This window comes from Colossoma macropomum, unplaced genomic scaffold (assembly GCF_904425465.1).
Source record: "Colossoma macropomum unplaced genomic scaffold, Colossoma_macropomum, whole genome shotgun sequence".
Classification (NCBI taxonomy): Eukaryota; Metazoa; Chordata; class Actinopteri; order Characiformes; family Serrasalmidae; genus Colossoma; species Colossoma macropomum.
Window position 1 is genome coordinate 14,036,110 of NW_023494794.1, and position 14,294 is coordinate 14,050,403.

The 14,294-nt window shown below is 37.3% G+C and overlaps 1 protein-coding gene across 1 annotated transcript; it reads left to right on the forward strand.

Moving 5' to 3' along the window:
* The first annotated feature begins 1,068 nt into the window (after positions 1 to 1,068).
* LOC118815075 lies at positions 1,069 to 3,710 on the forward strand. The gene is made up of 2 exons (XM_036581008.1): positions 1,069 to 1,120; positions 1,537 to 3,710. The coding sequence occupies exon 2, from the start codon at positions 2,514 to 2,516 to the stop codon at positions 3,708 to 3,710; it is 1,197 nt and encodes a 398-aa protein (XP_036436901.1). The 5' UTR covers positions 1,069 to 1,120; positions 1,537 to 2,513.
* The last annotated feature ends 10,584 nt before the right edge of the window (positions 3,711 to 14,294 follow it).

The following is a 14,294-nucleotide window of genomic DNA, read 5'->3' on the forward strand; positions in this document are numbered from 1 at the left end:
TCTGAATTTGTCGATTTCCTGCTTTTTCATTTGTGAAGGTTTACCATCTGTTTCTTCTCGAATGATCGGGGCCATTTGACATTTGGCTTGTCCTTGGGGGCAGCTCCTTCACAGTTTCAGTCGTTTTAAACTGTTTGGCCACACGAAATAAAGTATTCCACGCTTTTGTAAGTTGTCCCTAATGAATGAACGATAACGCCATTTGCTCAAGGAATTCACGACCGGAGATCCATCTTCAGACTTAGATGGGCTGTCTGGAGAATCCATGTCGCTGGTTTTGCAGAAAAATCTCCCTCCGCATCAAACTGTCTCTCTCACATCCAGTTTTTATGATGTTGTTGATGCGAAAAACAGCACCAATACCTGTTCATTTATTAGTCACGCTTAGGAGGACGGAGGCCCACGCACTTGCTTCTGTCAATCAAATACACAACGACATACCATTGCATCATACTATTACATCATGGGAATCTTTCGAAAACACATCCTGGGAATCTTTGGAAAGCACATCCTGGGAATATTTCGAAAATTCGTCCCACATTCTATACCGGACAAAGCTTGGGAAGTTTTGGAAAAACATTCCCACACATGATATTGCAGAACGATAAGTCCTCACTTCTTTTTTTTCATAAGTTTTATCCTTATACTTCATGATGTGCCATTTTTTTCATGCTTTAAATTTTACCCAAAATTTACATCATTTTTTGTTAACACTTCTCAAGGGGAAATTTGCTCACACTTTCCCGAACATGCACCCTGGGAAAAATTTGACATCTTTTTCCCCCACGTTACATCACACAATATTTGTTTACATTTATTACCATACCTTACCTCCTGGGAAAATTCTTTACATTTTTAACCTGCACTTCACTACTGTCTTTACTTTGACACTGATGTTTATGGTGGTGTTACCGATTCTTAAACTACGGACTGGAGCCAGGAAACATGACGGACGGAGTCTCCCAACAACATCGCTCTTCTGTGATCCACAGTCGATTTGCGGCCAGTCAGAGTTGAAACTCCGGCTGAAAGCACGCTGGTACGCTGGAAGCGCGCCAGAGGACGTACAGCTGCTCTATTCAGCCGCCTTCCAGAAAAGAGGAAGCAGCGCGTTTGAGAGGTAACGTTGAAAACTTTATCAACGGATTGAAAACATCCATTTATAGACTAAAACAATGCAAACGTCAAAGTCATCGCTAGGGGTGTACATTTCGACTGACGACCGAAAGCAAAGCCAGTAATGTTAGCTAACGTTACGTTAGCTAGGTAGCTAAGTTAGCAAGGTAGCTAGCAGCTAATTGTCAGTGTGATTTGAACGTTAGCTAAACTTTGTTTACAGAGCTGCGTTGCTAAAGTTTAGTACAATATTTTTGTGTTAGTTAGCTGGCTTGTATTTTCTGCGGCCGTGCCTGTCTTCCATGTCGTTTGACAGCTAAATTTAGACCACTTGCTAGCAACAACTACAGATAAAAAGATGCCGCGTTAGCCGGTGTGTATCGTTGTTTTACCCAAGCGTGTGTCTGTTTGTTCCCACAGCGGTTCGCTGCAGTACAAGGAATTTGGACGCTGCAAGCCCTGAATTTGACCACAGCCAGAAGTCTTCAAGCTCAAGCGTTATGCTGAAGTAAGATTTGCTGCATAGGTTGCAAAATGACAAGTGTTGTAAAAGCTTTCACATGTTCTACATGTGGCATTGCTGTGAAAACAGTGAAAGGCTGTGTAAATCATCAAGAATTGCTCAAAAATGAAGCACGTGGTACATATGCCTGTTGTGTAGTTGGGTGCAAATTAAGGTTTACAAAATGTCATTCTTTCAAAAGTCCTATTTATCGCCACCATAGGCAGTCATCTGTGTCAGTGTGAAGCTGTTCAGGGCCCACTGATATGTGAAAATAGTCATTGCCAGAAACAATGCATTGATCTGAAAGATCTTTTAGATCATTTGAAATGGCATGTTTCAAAGAAAGAAGAAGTGAGGTGCCCATTCAGAGGTTGTGGCAAAGCCTTTTCATCAAGGTCCTCTTTTACTGCACACATTTGTAGAAAGCATAAAAATGCTACATCAGCGCAGGTCTCAGCTACCCCTTTTGTTCATTCTGTGTCTAGCCAGTCTTCTGATGTTGCAGAAAGTCAGTTGGATGAAAGCGTTGTACATGACGAGCCCGAGGATACCCTAGACCAAGCTGATATGAAAGGGTTATGTATGAGAAATTTGTGTATGTTTTACATGAAGTTGCAGGCCAAGTACCTCGTACCTTCTTCCACCATTCAGATGATTGTGGAAGAAGTAGTCTTAATAGTGTCTGTCACCAATACACAAGAAATCAAATGAAAGGTGTCCTGCAAGCTACTACCAGCTTGACAGTCAGAAATGAAAGATGTTTTGACAGGTTTAAATGACACTAGTTTGCATGCATCCTGTAGCCCTGCAATCTCTACTGAGTATTTGAGAAGGCAGTATTTTCAGACAAACTTCTCTTATGTGCATCCTCAAGCTATTAGTTTAGGCACTGATGGAAAATAGAAACAAACGATTTGCTCAGTATATCCCCATGAAAGAGACTTTGGAAGCTTTGCTTAAAGACCTAATTGTGTGGCAGGAATGTACAAAGTCTGTAGATGATGCTTCTGCACATGATCTAAATGATGTGAGTGATGGCTCTGTATACAAGAGTAACTCACTGTTTATGGAGTCAGGTATAAGTCTAAAGCTCATACTGTATCAAGATGCCTTTGAGATTGTTAATCCTCTTGGGTCAGCCAAAAAAAAATACAAGATACTTAGGGTTTACTTTACACTGGCCAGCTTTGACCCATTTTATCGTGCCATTGTTGAAAATGTACAGCTCTTGCTCTTGTGTAGAGAGGTAGATTTTAAATATTTTGGCCATATTAACGTGTTCTCCACAATGCTGTCAGATATCAAGGAACTGGAGACAAATGGGCTTGTGATATCTGGGCATGTTGTTAAGGCAACGGTTTTTTGCATTGCTGGAGATAATTTGGGGTCTCACAATATAGGAGGTTTCACAGAGGATTTTAGTGCGTCCACATATTTCTGTAGGTATTGCCTTGTAACAAGAAGTGAGCTCCATGATTTTCAAAAATGTGCCCCACCCCGAACAGTGCAAAAATACAAAGAGGCAGTAGAAGAGGTTCAAGCTGGTGCCCTGACAGAAAGCAGAGGTTTGAAATTTGATTCACTTTTTAATTCCCTCACCTACTTTCATGTCTGTCAGCCTGGCCTCCCACCTTGTATTGTTCATGATGTGTTTGAAGGAATTGTGGCGTATGATTTAGCCATTTACATCAAGTACTTCGTGAAAGTAAAGAAATTCTTCACATACAGTCAGCTAAACCGGAGAATCAGGCAGTTTAGCTATCAGGGATCTGATGCCGCTTCTAGTCCCTCAGAGGTTGTTGAAAAGCGAGTTAAAATAGGTGGCCAGGCAACAGAGAACTGGTCTCTTCTGAGGCTCCTTCCTGTTATAATAGGTGAAAAGATCACAGACACAGATGATCCAGTATGGCAGCTAACAGTTCAACTAAAAGAACTTGTGGAATTCATCTGTGCTCCTCGAATATCTCTCTCTCTCAAGATGTTTTGCTTAATGTTCTCATTGTGGAGTATCTGGAGACAAGAAAAAAGATGTTTCCTGATCATAAACTCAATCCAAAGAACCATTACATTGTCCACTATCCAGCTTTGATACTCAAGCTTGGCCCACTCATAAGATTGTGGACAATGAGATTTGAAAGCAAGCATTCCTATTTCAAAAGATGTGTGCAAAGAACACAAAATTTCAAAAATGTGTCCAGACGTTTGCAAATAACCACCAACTTCTGCAAGCATATCTAAACTCAAGTTCTTTCTTTGCTCCTACTTTGCAAGTAAAGGAATCCATTCCCTTCCATGCAGAGATGTACAGTGATGCAGTACGCAGTGCAGTAGCTGTATGCTTGCCTGGGGAATGTGATCTTGTGGTGTCTGATGAGATACAGTGGAAAGGCACTCTTTACAGAAAGAGCTTGTTTCTGTGCGTAGGTCCTGGCATGCCAACAGAGTTTGCACAAATAGAACTTATGTTAATACTGGACAGTAAGAATGTGTACTTCCTTGTAACACCTTATGGTTCATCGTATTTACCAGAATTGGGGCTATATGAGGTTCACTCAGCAAGTGGGGGCATGAGGTGCGTAAATGGAGAGCTATTGTTGGATTACTATCCATTGCCTGCTTATGCTACTTGTGGAACTAGAGGAATTTCTCTTAAACATAGCATAGTAGATACTGAGTAGTGGGAGAAATGACAATGACTGTTTTATGGTGCGTTGTGCTGGTATGAGCATCAGGAAATGTAATAATGATTACATTTCACAGACTAGGCAAGACCTGAGTATGTTAAACATGGCACAAGATGTTCTTAAATGCTTGATATCAGGGATTAAAAATCTAGTAGGGAGTCGTTGACCTAATGTTTTGGAATAAATTACGAACTATTATTGATTTACAATGTTTTTGATTACTGTTGGGTTTATAATGTAAATACATTAATGAATAGATACTGTTGGGTTACTACCTTTGTATTACTATAGGATTATTGTTGTAAAGGAAAAAAAGTAGATCTATTGCTGGTTTATTATTGTTAGTGTATAATAGCTATTGTTGAATTGCTGTCTAGCACTATCGAGTACTGTTGGATAACTGAGTGCGTAAATGCAGAGCTTTTGCTGGGTTACTATCTTTTGGATTACTGTTGGACTATGGAGCATGAACGTTGAATTACTATTGTAAGTGCATAAATGGAAAGCTGTTGTTGTGTTACTGTCATTTAAAAACTGTAGGATTCCAATTAAAAAAGAAACAGAGCTATTGTTGGATTACTTTCCATTGCTATTGCTCCTTGTGGAACTAGAGTAAGTTCTCTCAAACATAACATATAGTAGTAAACGTAACAGAGTAGGGAAAGAAATCACAATGACTGTTCTATGGTGAGTTGTGACTGTATGAGCATCAGTTAATATAAGGATTATTGCACTGTGCAGACTATGCAAAGCTCGAGTATGTTGAACATGGCACAAGATGTCCTTAAGTGCTAAAAAAGAAATCAGGGATTAAAAATCAGCGGCCTGTGAAAGGTTGATAGTTAACTCTTTCAATAACATGTAGCCTTACATTTTTTTGCATAAATGGAAACTATTGTTTAATTATCTTTTGGAATAGTGTTGGAATATTATTGTAAAACAGAAATGGAGAAATATTATTGGACTACTATAAATTACTATTACTATGGTAGCATGTGTAGTTACGTCTATTATGTGTAGTGTGCTTTTTCCCTAACTCCACTGGTGCGAGTTATCTTTCCCTGCTCAGCCAGAGTTTGTTTGATGCACTGTACGCACAACATGTTACAGAGATTCTGGAGGTGTGTACATAGGCAACATATGATTAGCTAGAAATCCCTGATCTGCGAAGCTCCGCAATAATACAAACACGTACCCAAGCATATATCACGCTTGAGTGAGATGGCTGCCTTGGAAGCTAAGAAGTGAAGAATTAGATTATGAAAGTTTCCTGTTGGGTTGAATTGCTTGAAATCACTCCAGTGTAATGTTTGTCCAATTTTTTTATTTCTTACTTTTTTCTTTCTTCTGTCTGCCAATTGAAGCTAGAAAACTGATTGCATGTGTTAAAGCATTATGTAAGTATATTTTTTACTCCCTTAAGTGTGGAAAATAAAAACACTATATCCTCTCTACAGGTGAGGTAATCTTAATTGTTGTATTTTTTTTTGGAAAATGAGAGACATAATTCCTATTATATGTCTTATATCCAGCTGAAAAGCATGCCAGTGAGATTCTTGATCTGCCTCCCAGAGCTGAGTCAGAAGGCCCTATAGCCACACCCAGAGGAACGATGAGCCCTATAACCACGCCCAGAAGAATGATGAGAAGTGTAATGCCATGCAGAGACTATTCGTCTTCAAGTATGTGTGATAAAATGTCTTTGAGCAATTTCTAAAATCTGCATATTTCCTAATTATTACTTTTTTTTCCCAAAACCCCACTGTTGATATTTATGAAGTAAGATCTTGTATTGTACAGAAAAAGTTCTATGATGTGTGAATATTAAACCTGGTAGATTGGATAAATATTGCACATACAATAATAATAAATGTTTTGCTATTTTTGTTACACCACTTATCCACTCTATCAGACTTTTTCAGCTTTAATATTGGAAAGCAATATTAACAAGTGGGACTCCACAGCAGTTCTTCAACATGGAACTCTTTCTGATAAATATCAACTGTGGGGTGCCAGTTAAGGGTTAAGGTCATATCTCGTGGTCAGAGGTCAGGTTCATTTTTGTGTCCTGACCAAGGCTCCAGAATAACTATTTTTCCATCACTATCCCAGAACACTCCAGAAAAATTATTTAAAACATCCCAAAGCCGGTGTTAACCTTCTAAAATTCTAAGTGTTGTCCTTTTACATTATTTTCATCTACAGTGGTTATTTGCATAAAAATGCACAGTTCAAATAATAATTAGGAAATAAATGATTGTTTTTTGATTTATGTATTTGCTTTGATTTGAAAAATTTTAATTCATTTTAATTGACTAGTGTTAGAAAGATTATAGTACCCTCTCTAATGTCTATTTTAAATTGCTCTAAAAACATCAACAAATTTCTTCTTCAAACAACTATATTTATTGATGTTTTTTGCTAAAAACCAAATTTTCCATTACATTTGAATGCATCTTGGTAACGTTATAATTTACCTTCGCCCAATGCTCATTTTTACTGAACAGAGCTTGAACACATCACAGTGTAACTCAGTGCAACCTAACAGTAAAGATGTGCTGACAGCAGCTCAGTGAGACTCGGATCTTAAAAAATTGTGACCCTGTTCCAACTCTGAGCCTGTTATGATCCTCATCCCTGTTTTGTCCTGACTTATAGGTCGACTTGGGTAAGATTCTGTTCTCTCATGCTGATGATTGGTTTGTGTGTCATCTGTGATGGTGCTTCTTTATACTTTCCCTTAAATAGTGCAACAGTTATTATTGAAGGCACGACTGGGATAATGATGGCTACTGCAGGAACATTTTGAAATCATATTTTTCATGGGTCTTGCACCTTTGCCAACTAAGGGAACAGCCAGTGATTACTAACAGTAACAGCAAGAGAAGAGATGCTCAGTTGTAGTCAGCCCCTGTATTGGAAAAAATTATTAGCGTGATCAATGCTAATAATCGATGCTTGGGTCAATGCACAGTCGATCCAAGTTGTCATTTTCTAAATGATGGGCAAATAATAAAAATGATAATTGAATCCCTGATATCCCTTTTCATCCCAGAAACATTCCTCAGGAGATGCTTTTTGTCCCAAACACATTTTTCCATCCCTGGGACTATAGGACACCCTTAGTCTCATGTCCTTGTACTAACCCACGTCACTAAGAAAGTAGACTACCTCCCAACCTATTAAAAAAAACCCTACTATCTTGGTAGCTGGTAGATCCTTACTTTTACTTTGAACTCCTGTGAAATATTGTCATTCTACCCTTAAGCCAGGTCTATTCATCAAACCAGTTACATGATAAACCACTGAATTGAGCTCAGTGACCAGGTTTAATAGGGTTTTTGAAAACAGTAAAGGTTTGAGTTGCATAAGATCTACATCTTGAAAATCTGATGCTTATTAAAAAAAATAATGGGCCTGTCTATCAGTAATGTTTTGTGCTATAGAAATATTATGTTTTAATTATGTTTAATGACAGTGGTGAATGCAAAAATGTTTCCAATCACTATTTGTAAATACTTCTGTGTGCCCTCACCAGGTGAATACTATGCAGACAATTCAAGCTCTTCGCTGTCTAGCTCAAGCTGAAGTGCTCCCTCAACTCCTCATAGACATGCTCCAATGGACAACAACTGGCACTTCAGTTTTGAGATCTGCTGAAATAAAATGCCATCAGAGATTACTAGAAAGCTTGAAAACAATGAGCAACCAACAGGACGTGAAAGACGTGAACTGGTTCACCTGGTGGTAGGGGAGATCCTAACCATCTGCCCTACACCAGGGAAGAAACATCTTAGTGAAATTGCCAGGAAGATTGTTTCAACTTGTCCTCTGTCATTCAGAGATGTTATTGAAGATCAAGTTGTAGGTAGCAGTTATGACTCTCTTACCAAGCAGCTGCAGAGCAGAGCTGACAACCTGAAGAGGGAGAAAACCTCCCTTTACTTAAAAAGACAGGCATCCAGCACAAGTGAGGAAGGAGAAGACCTACCTTCCAAGACAATTAGAGTGGATACAAATAATAAATTGGCAACCAAAGCAGCTGCCACCAGGTGAAACCGTGGAGATTCAGAAACGTACACAAGAAGAATTAAAGAACATGCACAAAAACAGAAGCAACGACACCAAAAGTATTGAAAAGAAAATGGTAGCAACTTTCTACACTCAGAGAAGCAACATAATAAGTGGAATGGAAACCCCTGTTCTGGTAACAGAGTGGCCGTATCTGTTTGAGATGTGCGGCATGATGGCTCACTTCGAAGAACTAACGGGTGTGGTTGTTGACAGAGAAGCTGTGTCAAGTAAATGTGGAAGAGTCGTTTCATATCTCATGTCCTGTGAGAAGAAGAGCAAAATAGAGAACATTCTAGCAGGCATGCAAATTGCCAAAGCAAAACATCTTGATGCCGATCTTGCTTGATGTCTAATGCTGCTTTTGAACAATTTCAATGAAGACCAGGCGAATATGTTCCTGACAGTTGATGAAACGTGTCTGCCATCTGAAGTTGGTCAACTTCCAAGCACACCATGTATCGTTGTGTGTGGTATGATTTTTTTTTCCCCTCCAAGTTTAAGGAAATAGAATTTTTTTCTGCATTTTAGATAAGACGCTCACAGGGCAATAAAAAGTATACATTTTCAAAGGGTTAGGGTTACATCAAGTGTTTTCAGAAACTAGGCCTTCATCAGGGTGGTACATGCAAGTGTTTTACTATTCCTTAAATACAGTTAATTGCATAATTGGCCATGTGACCATCAGTAAAAAATAAATAAATAATTAAATAAACATTCTGCACCAAATATTTTAGCATTTTATAATTTCAACATTATTAAGTACAATTTTGAAAAGTTAATAAAGTATTTTTTTACATATTGAGTATAAACGTTAAGGTAAAACCTAGAATATGAAGGTCTTCTTATTATGCTAACAAGAAAGCCAAATAATCGCAAAATATTTGTTTTACATTCGGTCCTTATTGTGTTCTTGATGATAAAAAAGTTAAAAGAATAGTCTGTGACTTATTCCCTCTGCTGTGTACCAAAGGGAGTTCTGCCCTGACAGCTGGACACTTTATGATTGCAGTGGATCAGACCATTGTGAATGGCAGTGTTACAAATTTTTCACGATGCCATTGTACTGATGTTTGCAACATACTACTGCTTATCTATCTATCTATCTATCTATCTATCTATCTATCTATCTATCTATCTATCTGTCTATCTATCTATCTATCTATCTATCTATCTATCTATCTATCTATCCCTCCCTATTCAACCTTTATAAAATCTATCTATCTATCTATCTATCTATCTATCTATCTATCTATCTATCTATCTATGCCTCAACCCTGTCTATCTATCTATCTATCTATCTATCTATCTATCTATCTATCTATCTATCTATCTATCTATCTATTCCTCCCTCCCTCAACAGCTCTATCCATCCAACCGTCCATCCCTCAACAACTCTATATATCTATCTATCTATCTATCTATCTATCTATCTATCTATCTATCTATCTATCTATCTATGACTCAACCCTATCTATCTATCTATCTATCTATCTATCTATCTATCTATGCGTAAACTCTATCTATCTATCTATCTATCTATCTATCTATCTATCTATCTATGACTCAACCCTATCTATCTATCTATCTATCTATCTATCTATCTATCTATCTATCTATCTATCTATCTATCTATCTATCTATCTATGTGTCCCTCCCTCTCTCAGTAGTTCTATCTATCCATCTATTCAACGTTTCTACAGCTTGTCTGTCTGTCTATCCATTCCTCAACAACTCTATCTATCTATCTTTCTGTGTCTCTATCTATCTATCTATCTATCTATCTATCTATCTATCTATCTATCTATCTATCTATCTATGACTCAACCATATCTATCTATCTATCTATCTATCTATCTATCTATCTATCTATCTATCTATCTATCTATCTATCTATCTATCTATCTATGCCTAAACCCTATCTATCTATCTATCTATCTATCTATCTATCTATCTATCTATCTATCTATCTATCTATCTATCTATCATCCATCCATCCCCCCTCCCTCCTCCCTCCCTCCCTCAACAGCTCTATCTATCCTCCCTCCCTCAACAGCTCTATCTATCTATCTATCTATCTATCTATCTATCTATCTATCTATCTATCTATCTATCTATCTATCTATGTGACTCCTCCCTATCTCATTAGTTCTATCTATCCATCTATGCAACCTATCTACTATCTAACTGTCTGTCTATCTATATCTATGCTAAACTCTATCTATCTATCTATCTATCTCTCTATCTATCTATCTATCTATCTATCTATCTATCTATCTATCTATCTATCTATCTATCTATCTATCTATCTATCTATCTATCTATCTATCTATCTATCTATCCTACCTATCCTCAACACTCTATCTATCCTCATCTATCTATCAGCTATCTATCCCTCCAACCGTCCATCCCTCAACAACTCTATCTATCTATCTATCTATCTATCTATCTATCTATCTATCTATCTATCTATCTATCTATCTATCTATCTATCCATCCATCCATCCCTCCCATCCCATCCCATCCCTCCCTCAACAGCTCTATCTATTCCTCCCTCCCTCAACAGCTCTATCCATCTACCGTCATCTATCTACTCTATCTATCTATCTATCTATCTATCTATCTATCTATCTATCTATCTATCTATCTACGTTTCTATCTATCTATCCATTCCTAACATCTATCTATCTATCTATCTGGTCTATCTATCATCTATCAATCTATCTATCTATCTATCTATCTATCTCTCTATCTATCTATCTATCTATCTATCTATCTATCTATCTATCTATCTATCACTCAACCCTATCTATCTATCTATCTATCTATCTATCTATCTATCTATCTATCTATCCCTCCCTCCCTCAACAGCTCTATTCCTCCCTCCCTCAACAGCTCTATCTATCTATCTATCTATCTATCTATCTATCTATCTATCTATCTGTCTATGCGTAAACTCTCTATCTATCTATCTATCTATCTATCTATCTATCTATCTATCTATCTATCTATCTATCTATCCATCCATCCTCCATCCTCCCTCCCTCCCATCCCTCCCTCCCTCAACAGCTCTATCTATTCCTCCCATCCCTCAACAGCTCTATCTATCTATCTATCTATCTATCTATCTATCTATCTATCTATCTATCTATCTATCTATCTATCTATCTATCTATCTGTCTATGACTCAACCCTATCTATCTATCTATCTATCTATCTATCTATCTATCTATCTATCTATCTATCTATCTATCTATCTATCTATGCCTAACCCTATCTATCTATCTATCTATCTATCTATCTATCTATCTATCTATCTATCTATCTATCTATCTATCTATCCATCCATCCATCCATCCCTCCCTCCCTCCCTCCCTCCCTCAACAGCTCTATCTATTCCTCCCTCCCTCAACAGCTCTATCTATCTATCTATCTATGTATGACTCAACCCTATCTATCTATCTATCTATCTATCTATCTATCTATCTATCTATCTATCTATCTATCTATCTATCTATCTATCTATCTGTCTATGTGTAAACTCTCTATCTATCTATCTATCCCTCCCTCCCTCAACAGCTCTATTCCTCCCTCCCTCAACAGCTCTATCTATCTATCTATCTATCTATATCTATCTATCTATCTATCTATCTATCTATCTATGCCTGAACTCTATCTATCTATCTATCTATCTATCTATCTATCTATCTATCTATCTATCTATCTATCTATCTATCTATCTATCTGTCTATGCGTAAACTCTCTATCTATCTATCTATCTATCTATCTATCTATCTATCTATCTATCTGTCCATCCATCCATCCTCCATCCCTCCCTCCCTCCCTCCCTCCCTCCCTCAACAGCTCTATCTATTCCTCCCTCCCTCAACAGCTCTATCTATCTATCTATCTATCTATCTATCTATGACTCAACCCTATCTACTATCTATCTATCATCTATCTATCTATCTATCTATCTATCTACTATCTATCATCTATCTATCTATCTACCTCCCTCATCCATCCCTCCCTCCCTCCCTCCCTCAACAGCTCTATCTATTCCTCCCTCCCTCAACAGCTCTATCTATCTATCTATCTATCTATGACTCAACCCTATCTATCTATCTATCTATCTATCTATCTATCTATCTATCTATCTATCTATCTATCTGTCTATGTGTAAACTCTCTATCTATCTATCTATCTATCTATCTATCTATCTATCTATCTATCTATCCATCCATCCTCCATCCATCCTCCCTCCCTCCCTCCCTCCCTCAACAGCTCTATCTATTCCTCCCTCCCTCAACAGCTCTATCTATCTATCTATCTATCTATCTATCTATCTATCTATCTATCTATCTATCTATCTATCTGTCTGTCTGTCTGTCTGTCTGTCTGTCTGTCTATCTATCTTCATCTATCTATCTATCTATGCCTGAACCCTATCTATCTATCTATCTATCTATCTATCTATCTATCTATCTATCTATGTATCTATCTATCTATCTATCTATCTATCCCTCCCTCCCTACCCTCCCTCCCTCAACAGCTCTATCTATTCCTCCCTCCCTCAACAGCTCTATCTATCTATCTATCTATCTATCTATCTATCTATCTATCTATCTATCTATCTATGTGTCCCTCCCTCTCTCAGTAGTTCTACCTGTCCAGCTATTCAACCTTTCTACAGCTTGTCTGTCTGTCCATCCATTCCTCAACAACTCTATCTTTCTGTGTCTCTATCTATCTATCTATCTATCTATCTATCTATCTATCTATCTATCTATCTATCTATCTATCTGTCTATCTATCTATCTATCTATCTATCTATCTATCTATCTATCTATCTATGACTCAACCCTATCTATCTATCTATCTATCTATCTATCTATCTATCTATCTATCTATCTATCTATCTATCTATCTATCTCATCTATCTATGCCTAAACCCTATCTATCTATCTATCTATCTATCTATCTATCTATCTATCTATCTATCTATCTATCTATCTATCTATCTATCTATCTATGACTCAACTTCTATCATCTATCTCTATCTATCTATCTATCTATCTATCTATCTATCTATCTATCTATCTATCTATCTATCTATCTATCTATCCTCCATCCCTCCCTCCCTCCTCACCCCTCAACAGCTCTATCTATTCCTCCCTCCCTCAACAGCTCTATCTATCTATCTATCTATCTATCTATCTATCTATCTATCTGTCTGTCTGTCTGTCTGTCTGTCTGTCTGTCTGTCTATCTATCTATCTATCTATCTATGCGTAAACTCTATCTATCTATCTATCTATCTATCTATCTATCTATCTATCTATCTATCTATCTATCTATCTATCTATCTATGCCTGAAATCTATCTATCTATCTATCTATCTATCTATCTATCTATCATCCATCCATCCCTCCCTCCCTCCCTCCCTCAACAGCTCTATCTATTCCTCCCTCCCTCAACAGCTCTATCTATCTATCTATCTATCTATCTATCTATCTATCTATCTATCTATCTATCTATCTATGACTCAACCCTATCTATCTATCTATCTATCTATCTATCTATCTATCTATCTATCTATCTATCTATCTATCTATCTATCTATCTATGCCTAAACCTATCTATCTATCTATCTATCTATCTATCTATCTATCTATCTATCTATCTATCTATCTATCTATCTATCTATCTATCTATCTATCTATCTATCTATCTATCTATCCTCCCTCCCTCCCTCAACAGCTCTATCTATTCCTCCCTCCCTCAACAGCTCTATCTATCTATCTATCTATCTATCTATCTATCTATCTAACCCTATCTATCTATCTATCTATCTATCTATCTATCTATCTATCTATCTATCTATCTATCTATCTATCTATCTATCTATCTATCTATCT